The 23,540-nt window shown below is 42.6% G+C and overlaps 1 protein-coding gene across 7 annotated transcripts in view; it reads right to left on the reverse strand.

Annotated features, from left to right (window-relative positions):
- RASGRP1 (RAS guanyl releasing protein 1) overlaps positions 1–23,540 on the reverse strand; it is a 217,890-nt gene that overhangs the window by 17,618 nt on the left and 176,732 nt on the right. For all 7 annotated transcript variants that reach the window (XM_055537329.1, XM_055537330.1, XM_055537331.1 and 4 more), the window contains 7 exons: positions 18,834–18,939; positions 9,633–9,695; positions 9,141–9,272; positions 7,137–7,290; positions 5,630–5,803; positions 4,482–4,598; positions 8–283 (listed from right to left, as the gene is read on the reverse strand). In XM_055537329.1, coding sequence (XP_055393304.1) covers positions 8–283; positions 4,482–4,598; positions 5,630–5,803; positions 7,137–7,290; positions 9,141–9,272; positions 9,633–9,695; positions 18,834–18,939 — 1,022 coding nt within the window. The remainder of the gene's footprint in view (positions 1–7; positions 284–4,481; positions 4,599–5,629; positions 5,804–7,136; positions 7,291–9,140; positions 9,273–9,632; positions 9,696–18,833; positions 18,940–23,540) is intronic.

A 23,540-nucleotide genomic window follows, 5' to 3' on the forward strand; every position in this document is an offset into this window, starting at 1 on the left:
GCCTCACCGTCAGCAGGTGCACCAGGTCCTTGTTGGCCTCCAGGGGCGGGGGCACCTCCTGCAGCTGGACTAACTCATGGATGTGGTTGTACAGGGCCAGCAGCTTATGGACGTTCACCTTCCCCTCCTCCAGGTAGTCAGGCATGGCTTCGTACAGGGAGATGAGGTCCTTGAGGTGCACCCCCAGGATGGGGATCTTGAAGTCGGTGCACTCCCCATAAGCACGCCGGTAGTTGTCGTAGTTTCTACAGGAGGACAGCAGCTCCGTCATCTCACCTAGAACCTACGGAACAGAAGAGGAGAGCCGGTCACAGGCACCCTCCAGGCGGGCTCTCCTGTCTGCAGCAGCCTCCTGTTTACTCTCAGCCCCTACCGTGATCACACCTGGTGCCTGACGAGTCAGGCATGGGGCGATCCATCTCAAGGTGCAGGTTCTGACTCTCCAGTGACAGCTCCAACTTAACGTCACATGTCACAGAGCAGACTTACCAAGCGCAAGGTGTACTCTACTTCACAGCTGGAAAATTCTAAGTAAGGTTTTAGTATTTTTATGTTAAAGTTGTTCTTTTAAAAAATAAGTGATACAAGCACATGATAATTTTTTTTTAAAGGTACACGATTATACAGCACATGGCAAGTGTGCCTCTGAACTGTGTCCTCAGTCCCCTTCCCTTGTGTCTTCCAGAGACAAAGTGAAGTGTGCTGCCCACAGCTGGTGCAGGGAAGGGTGTGTTTCCAGTGTGGCACTTCAGTCCTCTGTCGAGTGTTCATGTTTCTTATGCTGGGCTCTGTGGGCCTTCACTCAGCGAGTCTCAGGATGGGCCTATGTCTAGGAAGCAGGTGACAGTCCACTCACAGACTGAAACCCTGGACAGGGAGACTGAACAGGATAGACCGATTCCTGGCATAGGACCTGACAGGGATGAGACGGAGGCCTGGGGACTCTGCATTAGAGGCTGTGCTCTGCTATGGCCTAAGGGTGCTAGGCAAGGGTGCAGCCACATCTGCTGCTCCTTCCAGCACACCTGCTTCAAGTCAGCATGTGGTTCACAGAACCCCATCCCCATGTGTGGTGACCAGCTTTCTCAGAAGCAAAGACAGGAAGAAGAGACTCCCTGCCAATCATGTCACAACACAAAATAACATTTTAAACGCTGTGCCGGAAATTCGTGTCATAAAATTGTGGCCTGAGAAGCACCATTTCTCCCTGATGAAGTTACTTGAGGTCTGAGAGTCAGCCTCCCACAGTCACAAGGCTGCAAGAGAGCACAGTTCAGTTCAGTTCAGTTCAGTCGCTCAGTCGTGTCCGACTCTTTGCGACCCCATGAATCGCAGCACTCCAGGCCTCCCTGTCCATCACCAACTCCTGGAGTTCACTCAAACTCATGTCCACCGAGTCAATGATGCCATCCAGCCATCTCATCCTCTGTTGTCCCCTTCTCCTCCTGCCCCCAATCCCTCCCAGCATCAGAGGCTTTTCCAGTGAGTCAACTCTTCGCATGAGGTGGCCAAAGTACTGGAGTTTCAGCTTTAGCATCATTCCTTCCAAAGAAATCCCAGGGCTGATCTCCTTCAGAATGGACTGGTTGGATCTCCTTGCAGTCCAAGGGACTCTCAAGAGTCTTCTCCAACACCACAGTTCAAAAGCATCAATTCTTCGGCGCTCAGCCTTCTTCACAGTCCAACTCTCACATCCATACATGACCACAGGAAAACCCATAACCTTGACTAGACAGACCTTTGTTGGCAAAGTAGTATCTCTGCTTTTCAGTATGCTATCTAGGTTGGTCATAACTTTCTTTCTAAGGAGTAAGCATCTTTTAATTTCATGGCTGCAATCACCATCTGCAGTGATTTTGGAGCCCAAAAAAATAAAGTCTGACACTGTTTCCACTGTTGCCCCATCTATTTCCCATGAAGTGATGGGACCAGATGCCATGATCTTCGTTTTCTGAATGTTGAGCTTTAAGCCAACTTTTTCACTCTCCACTTTCACTTTCATCAAGAGGCTTTTGAGTTCCTCTTCACTTTCTGCCATAAGGGTGGTATCATCTGCATATCTGAGGTTATTGATATTTCTCCCAGCAATTGATTCCAGCTTGTGCTTCTTCCAGCCCTGTGTTTCTCATGATGTACTCTGCATAGAAGTTAAATAAGCACAGTGACAATATACAGCCTTGACGTACTCCTTTTCCTATTCGGAACCAGTCTGTTATTCCATGTCCAGTTCTAACTGTTGCTTCCTGACCTGCATACAAATTTCTCAAGAGGCAGATCAGGTGGTCTGGGATTCCCATCACTTTCAGAATTTTCCACAGTTTATTGTGATCCACACAGTCAAAGGCTTTGGCATAGTCAATAAAGCAGAAATAGATGTTTTTCTGGAACTCTCTTGCTTTTTCCATGATCCAGCAGATGTTGGCAATTTGATCTCTGGTTCCTCTTCCTTTTCTAAAACCAGCTTGAACATCTAGAAGTTTACAGTTCACGTATTGCTGAAGCCTGGCTTGGAGAATTTTGAGCATTACTCTACTAGCATGTGAGATGAGTGCAATTGTGCGGTAGTTTGAGCATTCTTTGGCATTGCCTTTCTTTGGGATTGGGATGAAAACTGACCTTTTCCAGTCCTGTGGCCACTGCTGAGTTTTCCAAATTTCCTGGCATATTGAGTGCAGCATTTTCACAGCATCTTTCAGGATTTGAAATAGCTCAACTGGAATTCCATCACCTCCACTAGCTTTGTTCATAGTGATGCTTTCTAAGGCCCACTTGACTTCACATTCCAGGATGTCTGGCTCTAGGTGAGTCATCACACCATCATGATTATCTGGGTTGTGAAGATCTTTTTTGTACAGTTCTGTGTATTCCTGCCACCTCTTAATATCTTCTGCTTCTGTTAGGTCCATACCATTTCTGTCCTTTATCGAGCCCACCTTTGCATGAAATGTTCCCTTGGTATCTCTAATTTTCTTGAAGAGATCTCTAGTCTTTCCCATTCTGTTGTTTTCCTCTATTTCTTTGCATTGATTGCTGAGGAAGGCTTATCTCTTCTTGCTATTCTTTGAAACTCTGCATTCAGATGCTTATATCTTTCCTTTTCTCCTTTGCTTTTCGTTTCTCTTCTTTTCACAGCTATTTGTACGGCCTCCCCAGACAGCCATTTTGCTTTTTTGCATTTCTTTTCCATGGGGATGGTCTTGATCCCTGTCTCCTGTACAGTGTCACGAACCTCATTCCATAGTTCATCAGGCACTCAAGAGAGCACACACCTGAGCAAATAGGGCTGGGGAGTCTGGAGTCGGGGAAAGGCTTACAAGACTAGAGATGAGCAGCAAAGATGGTAGAGAACTTTCTGTTCCCCATAGAAAGTGAAATAAACTACTGGGGGACACTAGCTTTAACCCTGGCCTTAGGAATTCACTCTGCAGACCACCCCAAAGGTCCAGCAGCATTGCAGAGGAGCAAGCTTGTCAATATGACACGAAGGCACATTAGTGTCTGTGATTCTCTCCCTGCGTCACCTCTGATTTGGAACAATATGTGTCTCTTCAGTTGTTCTGCCTGGTCTCAGCCAGCATGATCCAAAAATTATAAGGTTATCAGACCACTGGAAGGTGTGGGTGGAGCAGCATCCTCCAGTCCCAGTGTTGTGAGAGCAGGGATGGTTAATAAGAGACTTCCTGAAAGGGTGAACATCTGGGAAAAGCAGATGAGACATTGAGGCTAAGATATCTCTTCCCTGAGAGTCTCCTTCTGTGTCAGCTTGGAGGTGGGGGCTGGGGTTTGAGTTCAGTAAGAAAGGCCAGATGAGATGAAATACTCAGAGCAGTCATCATCAAACCTATATTATATATAGCTGCATTTATATCTGCACTATATCATAATGGTTTATATGTATAATAATAGTCCTGTATCATAAAGGATTAAAGTCTCGATAAAATCTAATGTAGGAAAGTACATAGGACACTTAATAAATACCAATAAAATACCACCTATTACAAAATCGTACCTGAAAAGCTTATTTCCAACTATCTGGGAAAATTCAGCTTTCCAGAATGGCACTCTCCAAGGTTTGTGGCTAGTTAGATTTCTAACGTGTCACTATATAACCTCACTTGACCTGCAAACTGAGCTCCGGTCACTGAGCCACCACGGTTCCTTGCTCAAGCAAGGGAGTCAGGGCTAAAGACGGTGGCTCTGGACACTCAGTGGCCAAGGCGCATGGAAAAGAGGCACACGTTCCACATCACCAGCGGGAATGGGGGCAGTAACACTGTGGCTAGACTGACTCAGTCACCCGCAAATCTGTGACGTCCCCACCCTGTGGGTTTTCTTAAGGGGTTCTCTCCTGGGTATCTGCCTTGTTAAAAAAGGGATGGCGTGGCTTGGAAATGCTCTCTGGGTTGCCCCTCAAGGAGGACATGCTGACACTGGTCCTAGGAATGCTGCTGAAGGGCCCTAGAGGAGACAGGAGCACTGACCTTATTGATTTCATGCGGGACATGTGAACTTGTCTCCTTGAGCCTGGAAATAGAGCTGTGACATAATCCTCCGATCACGGCCATCAATGTATTGAAGTTCTGCAGCTGATGGAGCTTCTGTGACACAGAAAACAGATGCTAGCAGAGTCACTGCACATGTCAGTTATGTGGGAGCTTGAGGCTGTCTCTTGTCTCTGTGCTATGAGTATTCCTAATTCTGGCCAAAGGATAGTGATCAGGTATCGCAGTTTTCCAAACATTTCTTTTCTCGGGCTTAGTTCTAGACCAGCAGATCCCAAATCTAGCAAAGCATCCCATCTTCTTCCTTTCATTTCAGCTGGTCTGCAGACAACTCTCTACATCAGTGGTTTCTAAGAAACATCCAAAGTACTTGTTTAACACAAAGATTCTGGACCCAAGTCCTGATGTTTAGATTCCCTGGATCTGGGGCTGAGCTTTAGGGATCTATGATTTTAACATACCTCTAGTTAATATCAGAGCAAGTGGTCCACGTACCACACTTTAAGAAACACTGGTTTAGAACATCTAAAGCTAGAAAAATATATTATTCAGTGTAATCTTTTATATCCTTTACCCCAAAGTAACCAGACTGTTTTATTTTTGAGGGCAACACCATGGCTTAAACAGGACTGTAACTAACTGGGATAGAGTGCTAGAATCTCTGTGAAGTTTCAGATATGTGTTCATAGTATCTGCTTTTCTCTTATCAAATGCTTAAAACATACTCCTCAAACACTAAACCCAGCCATTCAACATAACTTGGGCTCAGAGACCTAAATCAAGCTGGCCCAGCTATACTGAAATCTGAATTACCCTTTCCTTTGCTAAGTGGACCACATTAGGTAAAACAGAGTTGGCTGGTAAGCATCTTCAGAAACGTGTTAAAGATTTAAACAGAACTAAAGCTGTACCCTAACTCTGAAGATGGCCTACATGGCCCTCTCCATACTGATCTCATGTGGGATGTAGAAAAGTCATCATATCGAGATCTGAGGACAGGTGAAGGTGCACAAACCCCACCAGGAGATTCATGAGGGGAAAGCAGCTCTCAAGGACAGACTAGGCTGAGGGGAGAGGGAGTAATTTACCTGGTAGCCCAGGCCTCAAGTCTTCATCCAGTCACTCACCTGAGCCACCTGGATGAACTTGATGAAGACTTCAGCTCGGAGCTGGGGGGTGGGACGGCTGAGAACCATCAGCTGCACCCACTGGGAGATGCCGTTGCACAGAGCAATGGACCGCTCCATGGTGGGGTTCTCCTTCACGCAGCTGTTCACAAGGTAATTCTGATAATCAGAGAACTGGGGAAAAAGAAACTCATCAGGACTGCGCTCCTGCACTCCTAGAGACCTGAGGGGCATGCTGCCCCTGCTAAGCTGATGGCCAGAATCTGCTAAGGGACAGAGGAACTCTTGGGCCTCCTCTCCTTTCCTGCCAGCAAGGACGGCAGGAAGGACATCTTTCTTATTCCACGCACAGCATGCCCCTCTACATCAGAAGTCATTAGGCATAAATGGATGTGTACATATACTGCTGCTGCTGCTGCTGCTAAGTCGCTTCAGTCGTATCCGACTCTGTGCGACCCCATAGACGGCAGCCCACCAGGCTCCCCGTCCCTGGGATTCTCCAGGCAAGAACACTGGAGTGGGTTGCCATTTCCTTCTCCAGTGCATGAAAGTGAAAAGTGAAAGTGAAGTTGCTCAGTCGTGTCCGACTCCTAGCGACCCCATGGACTGCAGCCTACCAGGCACCTCCGTCCATGGGATTTTCCAGGCAAGAGTACTGGAGTGGGGTGCCATTGCCTTCTCCGTACATATACTAGTTAACCCAAATATTATGCTGAGCAGATATGGATATGATCTTGTTTAAACTCTAACTAGTACAGTATAAAAGAAAAATCTCAATACTAGTTCCAGCTCTGCTGCTGAAGGGGAAAAACAAAGATAATCCAAAATCTATTATGTCACTCACTTTCTCTCTCTCCAATGAAGCTCTGTTGGCTTCAATGGAAGCGAGTTCTCTTGCATGGAGGTGTTCTTTGGTATCACATATAGAGTTTCAAGGAGCAAGGTCTCGGTCAGCAGAGTTTATCTCTAGGATCAGGGGTGACTGTGGGGCATGTCAGCAGCACTTCCAGAGTTTAGGTAAATTCTGAACTAGACCAGTAGCCACTGATTTATTTTGAAATTTCCCCCAGCCATCCAAAGCCTATTCTAGAATGAATTCAAACTCTTACAGGACTTATCCTCATTTTGGGAGAGGAAAATTTTAAAGAAAATTTCTGAAAGACTGATGATTATCAGGGGAAAAATGTGTGTGTGTGTGTGTGTGTGTGCACGTGTGCACACGTCTTGTGTGTACACTCACATGCACAAGGCATCGTGTGTGCATAGTACTACCACCTGAATGAGGGGTGGGGAGGGGAAGGTGGGCTTGGAGGGTGGAGCGGGGAGTGGAGCAGGAGGAACACAGCCCAGCAGTGTGCCCTGACTTGCCCACCTACACACAGCCTGACAGGAAAGCCCACCAGCCCAGAGGGGTCTTCACGGGGATGAGGTGGGCGGCCTGTTGAATTCCTCTGCTTACTCTCAGAGCTGTCGCAGGGCAGCTTTTCTCCAGCCCCTTGGTACATACCGATATCCTCCGGAAGGACTTGAACTCTAGGAAAGTGAGGTGCTCAGACAGTTCTTCTGGCTCCAGATGGTCAAAGAGCAGGGAGACTTTCCGCTTCTTGCTGGTGTTCGATTTTATCCTTTGGGTCAGTTTCCTGGACCAGTCACGGGCATTGCTTTTGTGAGTAAAAGTGAAAAGGGAGAAGACGGGGGAAAAGAATAAATCAAAATTGCTTTTCTAATGCAAGTAAATCCATGAACGTTTCTCACAAGAATATGCAAAGCACCATTAGCTAACTTTCCAGGGCCAAAACAATGTATTAACAGTGTCCTTTAATCAGCTTTTCCTGTGGTGACAGCTAGGGAGCCTGGATGGTTCCCATGAGCCTTCTGAATGTGCCATGGGAACTGGGTAAAACATGCTGATCTTAAGGAAGTGGGAACAACGCACTGGTCACGGTGCCCTGGCCTTCAAGTCCTGGCCCCGTCACATATGTTCTCTCCATGTCCACTGTGTGTTCCTTAATCTCATGAGGGTGATGGGGACTCTATCTGGTTGGAAATCTCAAGGTTTGGGGGCAGTTTCCATGCCAGAAGAGCACAGAGAGGAGGTGCCATGCTGGGGAGTCATGTGTAGGAACACACGGTCCCTCTGGGCAGACTTGTGACATTTTCCTCAAATGTCCCCAGGAAATGAAATGACCAAGGAAGCCTAGCTAACTCCAGAGTTGGCCCCACACACATTTTCTTGTAATCGATCCACATATTTCTTATTCAGTTTCCTTCACTAAGGAAGCAAAGAGAAAGGTAGCAGGTTGCAGGCTGTGTTTCCCAAACAGGGATTCCTGAGAACCTTGTCTCCTGACAAAAGGGTTCTATGGTCAGACAAGTTTGGGAAATGCTACAAATTCGGCAGCCCCTTTAGCCAAAGAGCACATTATAGACTCTGAGATGCATCGCAAAAGGGAAGTTCAGTTCACTATTTCTCAAGTATATCTGGTCAGGCAACATCCCACTGACTAATTCCTAAAGAACATACTTTGGAAAATATTGGTAGAGGAAAGTCAGCTAGGGGACAAGGAAGTCAGGGTTTCAAAACTGTCCCAGGCCCTGTGTGCTGCATTTTAAAAATGATGATGTTGCTATTGCAAAACCTTCTTTTATCTTTCACGTTGTTACAGTTCTAAGGAAAGAAGTTCAGAGAGTCCAACCTGCAAAGGAGATTTAAGTGGGACTCTTGTACGTGATTTGGAAATCATTTCTATGTGGCCGTGGCACAAGGCACTAGGGGCTCTCATAGTCCAGCTTCTGCTCTGTCATTAACTCAACTAGCTCTGTGTCCCCAGACGAGCCAGTCTTGCTGAGCCTCAGTTTCCCAAGATAAAACATCTTTAAAATACATTTCAGCACTAGAATTCTATATCCTCGGGATCTGTATTATTCTAAAATCAAGCAACCACATTATGAAAACCTTAGCAGACAATGCGTGTACTCTCCTCCCCCCAAATTAGGACAGGCATTCATTTTTTCAGACTGGGACCATCTCATAAATGAGAAATCCCAAGGAACAATATGAAATATTCCTGAGTACTTTTCCACCTCTGCACAGATTGGAGTGTCTCTCGCAAATGTACCATGTATGTTATAAATCCTCTGCAGGATCCATTTTCTAGCAGTGCCTTCTGTATTTGTAAGTTCAGGGTGCCTCCAGGCATTGGCTGCTGAAGAAGCACCAATTTAGTCACTGTACTTTCAGTTTCTTAGGATTTGTATAAATTTTAATCAGCATCTTGCTACCTGATTTCCTTTTCACTGAGACTTCTTTTTCCTGCTCTCAGATATAAGCCACATACAGCATTATCACCAGGGACTTCTCTGCTTTCCTGGTACATGGCAGGCTTTTCTCTTTGGTAAAGCCACTGAATCTGCCTGAAGCCTTCTTGGGTCACAGCAGGACACAGAGCCTTGCTGAGCAGCCTGGGTTATATCACAGGAGGGAGGTGGTTTCGAAAGATAGGATACTCACATTTGCGTTGTGTCAATCAGGCGGCAGTGGAGCTCCTCACCATTTGCTTTCACCAGTTCCTGAAACTCCTCCATGGTGCTTGCCAGGCTGGTATCCATCTTAAACATGATCCAGAATTCTGTTATCCAGTACCTACATGGTGGGAGTCACAAAACATAAGCCAAAACTGAAGCCAAGGATTCACATTTTGGTAGGTTCTTCCCACAAGAAGGACTCAGAAAAAGACAGGGGCTGATTTGTCCTGTATCCCTGGAAATAAAGACTATATATTTCTCTCTACAGAATATAAGGAGCTGGAGTTGGGGTAGGGGGAAGAGAAGAAAACCACCCACTGACAATCATCTGTGGGCCCCCACACCTGCCCATATCAAATGCTATGCTATGCTAAGGTGAATCATGATCTGAGAAGCCATGACAAAAGATTTAGGCACAACATGTGGCTCTTTCATTTCACCCACCCCACAAAGTCCCAAATGTATGCAGAAATGTTACCTTACAAAATAGCAGATCTTCAGGCAAAGCCCTGGTGAATTCTTTGCCAAGGCATCCTTATAGGTAGGGCTGTGGTTAAGGGAAATGGAAGCCTCTTATAAAAACCAAGCAACTTCTTATCTTTGGAAGATTTGCTAAAACTGCCCTCCCCCAGCCCTCCTAAAATTTTCTTTTAATTAAAATGTTTTCTTACATCTCTGGACCCAGGATAAAACCAACTTTATGTGTGTAGGTGTATGCTTATTATCACCTAGAAGGGCAAAGGTTGTGACTTTATCTAGCCCATGCTGAAGAGGCTTATGAAGAATGCCACAGCATCTCCTCTACAGAAGGAGGAAGTCACCAGCACAGCAAGGCCCCAGCAAAATGATCTGTAAGAAGTGAAGAGGTGCCTCTGCCCACATCCAAGACTAGGAGTCTAGTCTGCCAGAGAAAACAAGCTAAAAAGAAGGGCCCCTTCTTTTCTTTCCAGCAACTGATTTAAAACAAAAAAACACCCTATGCAGTGAATAAGAAAAAAAAGAAGGAATAAATATTCAGATATATTATAATGAAAATCCAAGCAATAATAGGAAAATGATAATATATGCATAGTGGGTGTCAGTAGACTGATCTTACAGGTTGTAATGGCAAGTCATAAAAAGTTATATGAATGACCCAAATACAGTTGGAGAGCATGTGAAGGGTCAATATCACTGGGAATATTCTATGAGAATGATGCCATCCTAAGAACATGAAAGAAGAGCAAAAGTCCACCAAGTTCACATGTCTCTAGTGATATATGGAAAGAACATACATTTATTGCCAAGGTCAAAGAAATGCAAAATCTAATCCAGTGATGAAGCTGTGTGGTTGTACTCTGTTCTATCAACATACTGAGGAATACTATGCGGGCTGTGTGCTATACAAGCCACTGCCCTCTTTCTCTTAAAAACCACCCAGAACTCTGTGAATTCCAGCAGGTCCCTGAAGGGACTCCACTGAGCAGCCAGCAGATGTCTCAATTAACTGGGGCTGAGCAGTCTTCATTCACTGGGTATGCATGTTTTAACCCTTGGAAAACACAGATGTAGATACAGTAAAGTAAAAAACAGTCCAAAGCTTATTACTTTTTTTTTTTAATTAGGAAGGAGTCTGTGTATTTTGAAATCTTACATACCTGTAGTATTTAAGAGCATATTAGAATGATAGCTGTGAAACTTCAATTTGGAATATACAATTAAGGCTTTCCTCTTAAATTTTAAATTCAAACCTTACTAAGTTTATGCATAGCTTTGAAACACCTAAGATGTCAGCTTTACTGTTTATAATTTTAATCTATTGAAGTTACAAGCCTATTTAGAATTCAAAAAGGTCCTTGAAATAGTTTTAAAAATATAAAATATAAAATTCATAATTATATAAGTATATACTATCAATAATTACTTTAAATGTAAATGGAATAAATGTTTCAAACAAAAGACACAGAGTGGCTGAATGAATACAAAAGCAAGATCCACATATATGCTGCCTACAAGAGATGCACTTCAGAATCAGACTGAAAGTTAGGGGATGAAAAAAGGTATTCCATGCAAATGGAAATTAAAAGAAAGCCACGGCAGTGATTCTTATATCAGACTTTAAAACAAAGACTGTAACAAGATACAGAAGAACATTACAGAGTAACCAAGGGGTCAATCCAAGAAGAGGATATAATTGTAGACATATATGCACCAAACATAAGAGCACCTAAACATACACAGAAAATGTTAACAGACATAAAGCAAGAAATTGACAATAAAACAATAGTAATAGGGGATTTTAACACCCTTATATCAATGAACATCATCCAACAAAAAAATCAGTAAGGAAACACTGGCCTTAAGTGAAACATTAACCTAGATGTGCTAAGATATATAGAGAACATTCCATCCAAAAGCAGCAGAATACATACATTTTTCAAATGCAAACGGAACATTCTCCAGGATGCATCACAGGCTAGGCCACAAAATGAATCTCAGTAAATTTAAGAAAACTGAAATCATACCCAGTATTTTTTCTGACCACAATACTGTAAGATTAGAAATCAGCTATAAAAAAAAAACAAAAACAAACAACTCAAAAATCACAAATGTGTGGAGACTAAATAATATGCTACCACACAACTAATGGATCACCAAAGAAATCAAGAACAAATCAAAAAAATACCTGGAGACAAATGGGAACAAAACCACAAAATCTATGGGATGCAGCAAAAGCAGTTCCCAGAAGGAAGTTTATAGTGACACAAGCTCATCTTAGGAAACAAACAAAAATCTCAAATAAATTACCTAACCTTAAACCTAAAGGAACAAGAGAAAAACAAACACAACCCACTTAGTAGAAGGAAAGAAATTATAAAGATCAGCAGAAATAAATGAAATAGAGACTAAAAACAATAGGAAAGATCAATGAAACTAAGAGCTGTTTTTTTTTTTTTTTCAAAGATAAAACTGGTAAACCTTTCTAGACTTAAAAAAAATGGAGAGGGCCCAAATCAATAAAATCAGAGATGAAAAAGAAGTTACAACGAGTACCAGTAAAATGCAAAAGATCATAAAAGATTACAACTATATGACAGTAAATTTGACAACTTAGAAGAAATGTACAAATTCCTAGAAATATACAATTTCCCAGGACAGAATCAAGAACAGAAAATATGAGCAGACCAATTACCAATAACAAAACTGAATCAGTAATTTAAAACAATACAATGAACAAAAGTTCAGAACCAGATGGCTTTACAGGTGAATTCTACCAAATATTTAGAAAAGAGTGAACACCTATCCTTCTCAAATATTCTAACAAGTTCCAGAGGAAGGAATACTTACTAACTCATTCTATGAGACCAGCACCACCCTGATACCAAAATCAGACAAAAAGTTCACATAAAAAGAAAATTACAGGCCAACATCACTGATAAAAATATGATGAACACAGATGAAAAAATCCTCAACAAACATTAGAAAATCAAATTCAACCATATATTAAAAGAATTATATATGATGATTAATTTGAATTTATCCAATGGGTGCCAGGACAGTTCAGTCTCCACAAATCAGTCAGTTTACAAATTGAAGAATAAAAATCATATGATCATTTCAATAGATGCAGAAAAAATATTTCAGAAAATTCAACATCCTTTTATGATAAAACTCTCCACAGTGTGAGTAATGAAGGAACATACCTCAACATATATGCCATATATGACAAGTCCATAGCTAATATACTCAATGGCTGAAGAGCTTAAAGCATTAAGCTCCTTAAAGCAGGAACAAGACAAAAGATGCTCACTCTCACCACTTTTATTCAACATGGTATTAGAATCCAGCCACAGCAATCAGACAGTAAGAAGAAATTAAAGAAATCCAACTTGGAAAGGAAGAATTTAAAACTCACACTGTTTGAAGATGACATAATACTATACAGAGAAAAGCCTAAAGATGCCACCAAAAACTACTAAAGCTCATCAATAAATTTGGTAAAGGTGCAGGGTACAAAATTATTGAAATCTGTTGAATTTCTATATACTAACAAGGAACTATGAGAAAGAGAAATTAAGAAAACTATCATTTACAATCACATCAAAAATGAATAAAATATATAGGAATAAATCTAACTATAGAGGTAAAAGACTCATACTCAGAAAACTTTAAGACACTGATGAAAAAAATTGAAGATGACAGAACAGATGGAAAGGGATACTTATGTTCACGGATTAGAAGAATGTTGTTATGATGACCATACTACCCATCAGTCTATAGATTCAATGTAATCCTTATCAAAAAACAAATGGCATTTTTATCAGAATTAAAACGATTCTAAAATTTCTAAGGAAACACAAAAGATCCTGAACAACCCGAACAATCTTGAGAAAGAACAACACAGGTGGAGTTATCATGCTTCCTGACTTCAGACAAACTACAAAGCTACAGTCATCAAAACGGTATAGTATTGGTATAAAAACAAACGTCTAGATCAATGGAACAGAAGAGAGAACCCAGAAAATAACTTTGAAACTTACAGTCAATTAATCTAAAACAAAGGAAGCAGGAATATACAATGGAGAAAAGACAGTCTTCAATAGATGTTACTGGGCAAACTGGACAGCTCCATGCAAAAGAACCAAACTGCACTACGCAGTCACACCATGCACAAAAATAAATTCAAAACTGATTAAGAACGTAAAGGCCCCAAATCCATAGAACCTATAGAGGAAAACATAGGAAGTATGCTCTTTGGATATGTCTCCTCAGGCAAGGAAAACAAAAGCAAAAATAAACAAGTGGGATTATATCAAACTAAAAAGCTTTTGCAAAATGAAGGAAACTATCAACAAAAAAGAAAAGGCCACCTACTAAATGATGGAAATATTTGCAAACAGTATGTCCAATAAAGGGTTAATATCCAAAATATACAAATAACTCATACAACATAAAAAAAAATGGTTAAAAAACAGGCAGAGGATCTGAATAGACGTTTTTCTAAGAAGACATACAAATGACCAACAAGCACATGAAAAGATGCTCAACATCATTAATTATCAGGAAAATGCAAATCAAAACCACAAAGAGATCAACTCATACCGGTTAGAATGGCTATTATAAAAAAGACAACAAATGACAAGTGTTGGTGAAGATGTGGAGAGAATGAAACCCTTGTGCACTGCTAGTAAGAATATAAACTGGTGCAGCCACTATGGAAAACAGTAAATAGGTTCCTTAAAAAATTAAAAATAGAACTCCTGGGTATTTATCTGAAGAGAACAAAAACATTAATGAGAAGAGATATATGGAGCATGATGTTCAATGAAGCATTATTTACAATAGCAAAGGTATGGAAGTAAACCAAGTGTTCATCAAGAGACGAGTGAATAAAGAATACTTGGCGTACACAAACACACAATGGAATATTACCCAGCCATAAAAAAAGAACACAATTCTGCCATTTGCAACAACATGGATGGACCCAGGGGGTACACACTAAGTGAAAACAGTCAGAGAAAGAAAAATACTGTACTTCATTTATACATGGAATCTAAAAACACTAAACAAATGAATATAATGAAAAAAGAGTTATTTGTACAGAGAACAAACAGGTGTTTGCCAGAGAGGAGGAAAGAAATAAGTGAAGGAGATTAAGAGGTACAAACTTTCGTTTGTAAAAATAAATGAGTCATGGGTATGAAATGCACTGTATGGGGAATACAGTCAATAATTACATAGTATCTTTGTATGATGACATGTCATAACTAGACTCATTGTGGTGATCATTTTGAAATGTACGTGTGTGTGTTAGTTGCAGCGTATCCAACTCGTTGACTCCAGGGACTATAGCCTGCAAGGCTCCTCTGTCCATGGAATTCTTAAGGCAAGAATACTGGAGTAGGTTGCCATTCTCTTCTCCAGGGGATCTTCCTGACCCGGGACTCAAACTCGCATCTCCTGCATTGCAGGTGGGCACTTCACCATCTGAGCCATATCAAATCACTGTTACATGACAGGAACTAACATAACGTCATAGGTCAATGATACTTCAAAAACAAATAAAAAAGAAATCAGATTTGTGGTTACCAGAGGTAGGCGGTGGAAAAAGGGGGGAATGTATGAAGGCACTCAAAAGGTACAAACTTCCAGTTATAAGACAAATAAGTACTAGAGATGTAATGTACAACATGATAAACATAATTAACACTGCTCTATAGTATATGTGAAAGCTGCTAAGAGGATAAACTCTTAAGTTATCATCACAATAAAACTTTCATCTATTTTCAATTTTGTATCTATATGAGATGATAAATATTCACTAAACTTACAAATCATGCTTTAAACCTTAAAGTTTTATAGTGCTTTAAGTCAACTTTATCTCAAAAAAAGAAACCTGGAATAAAAAATAAAATCCAAGTTGCAGTTTAAAACCATTGCAAGTATTTAATTAATTGGCATTATTTTAATTAAACATTTTTAAAGGTCCCTTACAAGTGCTTAGAGGGACACTCTAGACCTATGAAAAGAACAAGATTTGCAAGCTAAACTTGAACCCCTAAAGAAAAACTATGACTGTGAAATTTGTACTTTTCATAAAAGGAGTTTAACTTAAAAAACCTAACTTTTGATAGACTTACTGTTTATAAAATCTATCCTTAAGGGCATGAAAACCAAACAGAAACACGAAACATAAAACCACACACACATACACACATCAACAAAGGTAATCAATATAAAAAATAAGCCCAGGTAAATTTCCTGAAGTGAATGGTTCCAATCCTTGCCTTTCTTTGGGCACAAAAGAGAGGAATGAGAATGAGATGATTTTATATTTCTTTATGACACATGTTATTCATCCCTTCAGTGCAAAGAGAGTCAAGCATAAGGCATATTCAAGGGAAAATGTTCTAGAGTCTATTTTTATTATTTGATCTAGTAGTTGAAATTTTTAACTTCTTCCTTATGAATGAGTAAGGCACACAAAAAGACCCACTTTTCTTCTAAAACAACTGGGTGGACACATAAATCAACACGGTGCCTCTTATCGTGGAGTCCGTCTTTCTCCTGGTTGCTCCCCATCCTTCTCTTCACCCGTCTGTTCCCCTGTGCTCAGTGCCGGCTACACTGCGCAGCAGGATCTGTGAACCCCGTCGGTCTTCACCTGAGGGCCAAGCCTGTGGGCACACAGAACATCACTCAGGAGGGCAGAGCCCCCCAAGGTCACAAAGAGCGTGCCTCAGTGGGGCCACCTGAGCGAGGCAGGCACCGCTTCTCCCTTGAGGAGAGGAAGCAAGCAGCAGCACGTGCAGGCCAGGACTGAGGCTCAGGCGTCTGCGGGGGCAACTGTCATTGTTCGCTGGAAGCTTCAGGCGCCACATCTTCACAGGCAGTGCTGTGGCAAGAAAATACCAGGACAGTTCCGACTGTACCTTACGGCATCCAAACTATTCAAAGCATGTTGTTAAATTTTTCTCTCTCAACCGTGGAAAAACAGGAAACAACAGGAAATGATCCAAGCTTTCTTAACGAACAATAAAAAGGACCCACTCAAGTCTGGTGTATTGAGAAGTTTGGCATGGAAGAGAGAGGGTTTCTGAGACAGCGGAGGACGGAGCAGGCAGGGCACACTGGGTAGGCTGAGGGTCTACCATCCCCCTCTATCTGCAGAGGCTCTGAAGCAAGATCTCATTTGCTTCCTAGGAAAGTAACTGCAGGGCTGGATGATAGAGGAGGAGGTGGCTGTGCAGATGAGCGTCCCCACATGGGACAGAGGCCGAGGAGAGAGACTCTGGGGCCCAAAGGAAGGCGGAGGCAGGGGAATGGAGAGGAGAAAAGAGCTAAGAGTCATTTCTGAAGCAGGAACCCTGGGATTGGGTAACTGGCTCCGTGGGAGGTGAAAGGCAGACAGGATTGTGAGGGCTTTGATGGTGCTGCTTCAGGACATCAGAGGGGCAACGGCACCATGGACTGAAATTGAAAATGAAAATCCAGGTGTCAAAGCAGAACTAACGGGGTAGTAGTAGTGGAGGTGGTGAGTTAAGTTTTGAGTATATTAAGACTGAAGTGTCTATAGGACAAAGCAGTCCCAACATTTTTTTAAAAAATGGTTTGAGTTAGAGAAATATGGACTTGAAGGTCATCAGAGGAATGGTGGTGGAAATCCTGGTGATAAATCACCCAGGGAAAGTATAGAGAGAAGAAAACCAGAATGTTGTCTCATTTTGAAGAGGTTCTCAAAGAAAAGGCTGGATGGAGAGCTGGAGGTGGGTGTCCCAGGAGAAGGGAGACCCAGGAAGGTGCAGTCCAGAGCCCTGGAAGGAGTTTGGAGAGGTGGGGTGCTGTCAACAATGTCTCTACAGGGAGGTCGCTATAAACAAGGATGGAAAATAAGCTACTGGGCTTGACAACCAGGAGGTCACTGGTGACATCAGAGGAAAGTCTGAGTACAGGGGTGGAGGCCACAGTCGGGTGAAGGAGTAAGTGGGAGTTGAGAGATGGGAGATAGTGAGCGTGGACTATTTTAAGAAGTTTGTGCATCACATTTCTGACCCTAACAGTGGAATGAAGGGGAGGCAGGGTTGAGAGTTTATTTTTAGGTTAGGGAGACGTGAATGAGTTTTAGACTGAGGGGCAGGTGCCACTGAAGATGCAGGGTTTAAAAGGACAGGAAAGAGGGAAGATAAACTATAGAGAAAGATTCTGCAAAAGTGGAAGCGAGAATAGCAGGGAGGAGGACTCTGGGTCCACAGAGGGGGCCACAAATTAGTCCTTGGAAAACAGTTTTTTCTTTGAGTATTTAATTACTGACACTATTGAGAAGTGCTGGTACATGGAGTTCTAGTATGGTTTTAGAATGCTCTGTAGATTAGACATCCATCTATTACCTGTAACCTCTCATTATATGGATGCTTTCGAAGGCCACTGAAATGCCACTGAAAACACCTTCTCTGAGAGGTTTATAAGCGGGCTTAGGGAATAGATTCAGTCCTGATGGCTTTTATGCTTTTGCTGAGTGCCATGAGATGAAAAGGGAGGGCTGGGGAGAGTGCTAAAGGATTAGAAGAGCTCTATAGCATGACTCAGTGCCCAGGACCTGGGCTTCAAGGTGCTAAACAGTCTCACCTCACCTACAGCCCACGGTGTCATCAGGCATCAGAAAGACAGAGAAAGCAGTCATTTTCCCCACCCCACTCAATTTACAGCCCAAAGAAGGTCAGAATCCAGCAGGGTTTGCTTGGCACAGCCAGAGCCTCAGTCTAAAGCACAAAGGCACCAGCTGCCCTGGGGTCAGGAAGCTGTCTTCAAAACCTGGGAAGGTTGAAGAATTAGACAGGAAAGCCAGAATGCAGCACCCTTGTCAATTTGCATGCGATGAATATGAATTTTGATTAATCTTCAGGAAAAGTATTTTTCACTAGCAAGAGCGAACAAAAAAGACCGTGTCTGCGTGTTAATCTCTTTGACCTCTCCCCAGAAAAATCAGCATCAATAACACTGCCTTTTCCAACAGAAGACACATATACACACACAACACATATCTCCAGACACGCATGCCATTCCCTGAAAGAACGCATGAACCCATTAACCACTCAGGGTTATGCCAAACCAACCAAAATGAAAGCATCATTCACATTTCAAGATGCTTCTGAATCAATCCTATTTGCGGATTGCCGCCAGGCACTGGGCTAAAGGATATAGAGTGATAACTTTTTGGAGCAGTTCAGCAGAGGAAATGAGAATTCGGTGCATGGTCAGCATGACTTGCAACAGTTGGTTACTTCGACACAGGTTTCCGTCTGCATCTGAAAACACAAAGAGCAGCATCTGAGCAAGGCCCCAGGGAGGAATTAGTTACCTGACGGGACACCTGCCAACTCCCATCACTCGTGGGGGAGACCAGAGTGCAGGCTCTGCAGCGCCTCCTCCGTGGCCTTTGGCACTGCACATCCCTCCCTTCTTGGCTTTTCTTATCCTCCTGCTGCATACTCCCCTTCCCCAAATGCCTGTTTTGATGCTCATTAATCACCCCACCAGAAGGTGGTAGAATCATGGGGAAGTAGTACCATTTGCATAGGTACACGTGAGTCTGCTGAAAGCAGAAGCAGATCCAGGTTTTGTGGCTCCCAAAGGGCATATGGTGGGGGGAGGGATCCCAGTGAAACGGGTTACAGTCTTAATAGATCACAGTTAAAATACCTTGCTTTTGTAAGCTGCACAAAAACATATGAGCATATGAATACATTTCTAGGGCTGGTCCATGATCTTGGAAGGGCTCATGCCAGTGAGGGGACCTAAAATGCAAGTCTCCCTAGTTTCACGGGCAATGCATCTCTGGATGGGCATAAAGGAGGAAGACTATGGGCAAATGTGACTTTGGGAGATTATGGGTTTACAAGTACCTATGATGATTTGTATCAAAGAGCATGGTTAGCTTCTTAATTGGGTTTCCAAATCCCACTGGTACCAGATAACAAGATTTTTTCCATACACTGGCACTGGGTATAAAGATTCCCCTTAGAGTGGTTTTCAAAATCTTTAACACTTGTGGCAGGAAGTGTTAGGGGCTGGTTGTTCACAGACATCTATTCTCTGTCCTTCACCATGGATTGCATCACCAGGTTCCCTTGCCAGTTAATTTATAGTTGGGTTCAGCCATTGGGAAGCATCAGGAAGAGATGGGAGGAGAGGGAAGTCAGGATATTTTTCTCCTTCCCTCTCTGCTTTGGTACCCCTTTCCTGACAGCTGCTACAGGTCTCTTCGATAAATGATTATACTGTTTGGCCCCTCTTTCAGGGCTCCAGCTCTCACTGGGATCTAAAACTATTATTCTCCCTTGACTTTAGTTCTAAGGATGTTGACAGTCTCTGGGTATCTGGGTACAGTATCTCAACTCCACTCTTTGTAAGTAGTGGCCCTTCATTCAAGTGTCTTCACTTAAACCATGTGAATTCTGTTCGCTCTTGGGAACTTTAATGGTTCAGTGGAAAATATCAAATTAAAGAATATACATGAATTTTTTTAAATCATTTTTTGCTCTTTAAAGCACATTATACAAAAGGGGTTGACACTTTCATTCTTTCTAAGTGTACCAAATTGTAAATGAAGGACACAGTCCATCTGGGCTCAGAATTCAGAAGTCCTGGCTCATCCTCAAATGATGATCTAAAGTCATAGTTCATTGACTACAATGACTGCCTAGTTCATTAACTACTTGCGAAAATGTAAGGAACCCTGACGAGATCACTCCCCTTCCCCTCACCAAATGCACCAGTTCACCTGAATTCTGTTACTCTTACTTCTTGCCTTCCTCGGTTACCATGGAAAGCACTTCAGAAGCCAATGCCTCCACTGAGCTCTGAGGATCTTTTTCTTAAGGACAGTGACACCATCTTTGTCCACTTTCTCTCCTCCAATATCAACTTTTCTCTCTCCTGGCTTACCTCCATTGGCATTTAAATATGCACCAGAACCTCCTATTTAAAACAAAATGAAATAAAGCAAAACCTGAAACCCTTGTCCTCTCTAGCCATCTCTCAATTTTGCTCCCCCTTTCAGTAAAACTTCACTGTCATCTATTTCTCATCTCCCATCCCCTTTCAACCATTCCATTTTTGACTTCTACTTCCATTATCTCACTAAATCTTTTATTTTCAGGGTCACTGATCAGGTCCATATTGCTAGATCCAAGAGTTCATTCCTCTGTCCTCATCTTACTTTATGACTCAAGTTGCATTCAATCCAACCCAACCCAAGCTGACAACTCTGTCCTCCTTCCTGGAACACTTTCTCCTCTTGGCTTCCTCAGCATCACACTCTCTCAGCTTCTCTCTGTGGCTCTTGTTCTGTCTCCTATTCCTTTGCTGAGCTCTTAAATGTCACCATGCTGTGGCTTAGTCCTCCCACTTCTTTTTCTTTTCTAACAATTTTTAAAAGTTAAAACTTAAGTTTTAAATTAAAAAAATTAGTTTATTTCTTCTAGGCAGGGAAATTCATCTATAGTCCTTTGGGATAAAATACCACTGATATGCTTGTGACTGCCCAACAGACATCTTCAGCCTTACTTGGTGAATCCATATAGATGTCTAATTTCAGACTTAACTCATCCAAGCAAAATTCTTGACTTCTCCCTTCCCCAGTTCACTTCTCTTCCATTCTTCCTCATCTCAAGAAATGGCACCACAACCATCCTTTCACTTACCCAAACAGAAAACCTAGGGGTCACCCTTTATTTCTCATTTTCCCTCATATCCAATCCATTAGTGAGCCTTGATTCTACTTTCAAAATAGATCTCAAACCTCTCCATGCTCCCCCATCCTTGCCAACATTCTAGTTGTAATCATCACCATAGAGACCTACTTGACCTCCCTGTTTTCACTCTTATCCACCTACCCACCATCTGTTTTCCACGAAGCAGCCAGGAGTGAGCTCCTAAAACCCACAAATCAGGTCATGTACTTAATATGCTTCAGTGGAGGCCATTACCCTTGCAATAAAGCACTGACTCCCAACTGCAGCCCAGAGCTCTCCCCATTCTGGTTCCTTTTAGTCTTCCATTTCATTTCATACCATATTACTCTTCTCCGTACTCCTGTCTATACCTCAAACGGTCCAAGCTTATTCCTACTTTGCATGTGTTCTTTCCTTGAATGTGGCCTTTCTTCCCTTGGACCATTCACATCATTTATGTCTCAGTTTCAATGTCACATCCTCAGAATGGTGATCCTTAAACTACCTCTGTAGCCATGATCCTGCCCGAGTTTCTTCATAGCACTTACCAATGATCTGAAGTTATCTTTTGTATGTGTTTAATTTTCATTTTCTGAGTCTCCACTAGAATATAAGCTTCGTGAGATCTGACCTTGTCTGTTTTTTTCACAACCATATCTCTAGGGTCCAGAACAGTGCTGATACATGCAGTTACTCATTAAACATTTACAGAGTAAATGAGTGAACTATACCAAATAGGCGGAGAAGGCAATGGCATCCCACTCCAGTACTCTTGCCTGGAAAATCCCATGGACGGAGGAGCCTGGTAGGCTGCAGTCCATGGGATCGCTAAGAGTCGGACACGACTGAGCGACTTCCCTTTCACTTTTCACTTTCATGCATTGGAGAAGGAAATGGCAACCCACTCCAGTGTTCTTGCCTGAAAAGTCCCAGGGACGGGGGAGCCTGGTGGGCTTCCGTCTATGGGGTTGCACAGAGTCGGACACGACTGAAGTGACTTAGCAGCAGAAGCAGCATACCAAATAGGAGACCCCTTAACTTTTCATGTTTCTTTCGATATTGTGTTTGCTTTTTTCATTAGCTATTTCATTAATATTTAATTGTTGTTGTTATTCAGTTGCTAAGTTGTGTTCAACTCTTTTGCAAACCAAAGGACTGTAGTCTGCTGCCAGGCTCCTCTGTCCATGGGATTTCCCAGGCAAGAATACTGGAGTGGGTTGCCATTTCCTTCTCCAGGGAATACACCAAACCCAGAGATCTAACCCGCTTCTCCTGCTCAGCAGGCAGAATTCTTTACCACTGAGCCACCTGGGAATCCCCAATGATATATAATATACACACTTACTTTCTTCTTGGCCACAACTTATGAAGTTACAATTAACAAAGTTATAATTTGATAAATCATTTTTAAGAAGTATTTAATCTAGCCTGTTACAGTTTTGTAAATCTTTCATTACTTGTTCTAAACTTACCCTCTGGTGAGAGAGGGTTAGTACGGCTAACTCTGTTTTCTGGCCCACATAATTTCTGTAATATATATCTCCTGCCACAAAAATTCTGTAAAACAAAACATCCCAAAATTCAGTGCCTGAAAACAGTGATCTTTTATTTTCTCAAGCGTCTATAAGCTGGCTAGGGGCCGGCTGATATTGGCTGGGCTTCGCTGGGGCTCCTCTCCTACATGCCCCCGGCTTCCCTGGACCAGCGGGCTAGCCACGGCGTGTTTCACGGGGCTGGCAGGGCGCTGTAGGGGACCTGGACTGCCCAAGGCCTCTTACCCTAGCCTTGGAACGGGCATGCTATCACTCCCCCTTTATTCTTTTGGTCAAAGAAAGTCACTGCTGAACCTCAAGGCAAAGGGCAGGAACCTCATCAGGTGGAAAAGATCACTGATGTGGAGAAGGCAAAAAACTGGAGGAGGGGACAACAATCCACTCTGCCACAATTATGGGATGCAAGTTTTCAGTTCGGCATCTGACAACAGAGCTTTCACAATGCACCTCTCCTCACAGAAGCAGGGGTGTTCCCATCCCCACACGTCACGGCACCAAGCGGGAGGACCTGAAATGTATTTGTAGGGCGTGCATCAGAATGTTCACAGGAGCCACGGACACAATCGCAGACGCACTCAGTATGGACAGAACCTAAAACCGGTTCTCTCAACTGTTCTTTGT

Source organism: Bubalus kerabau, chromosome 10 (assembly GCF_029407905.1).
Source record: "Bubalus kerabau isolate K-KA32 ecotype Philippines breed swamp buffalo chromosome 10, PCC_UOA_SB_1v2, whole genome shotgun sequence".
Taxonomy (NCBI): Eukaryota; Metazoa; Chordata; class Mammalia; order Artiodactyla; family Bovidae; genus Bubalus; species Bubalus kerabau.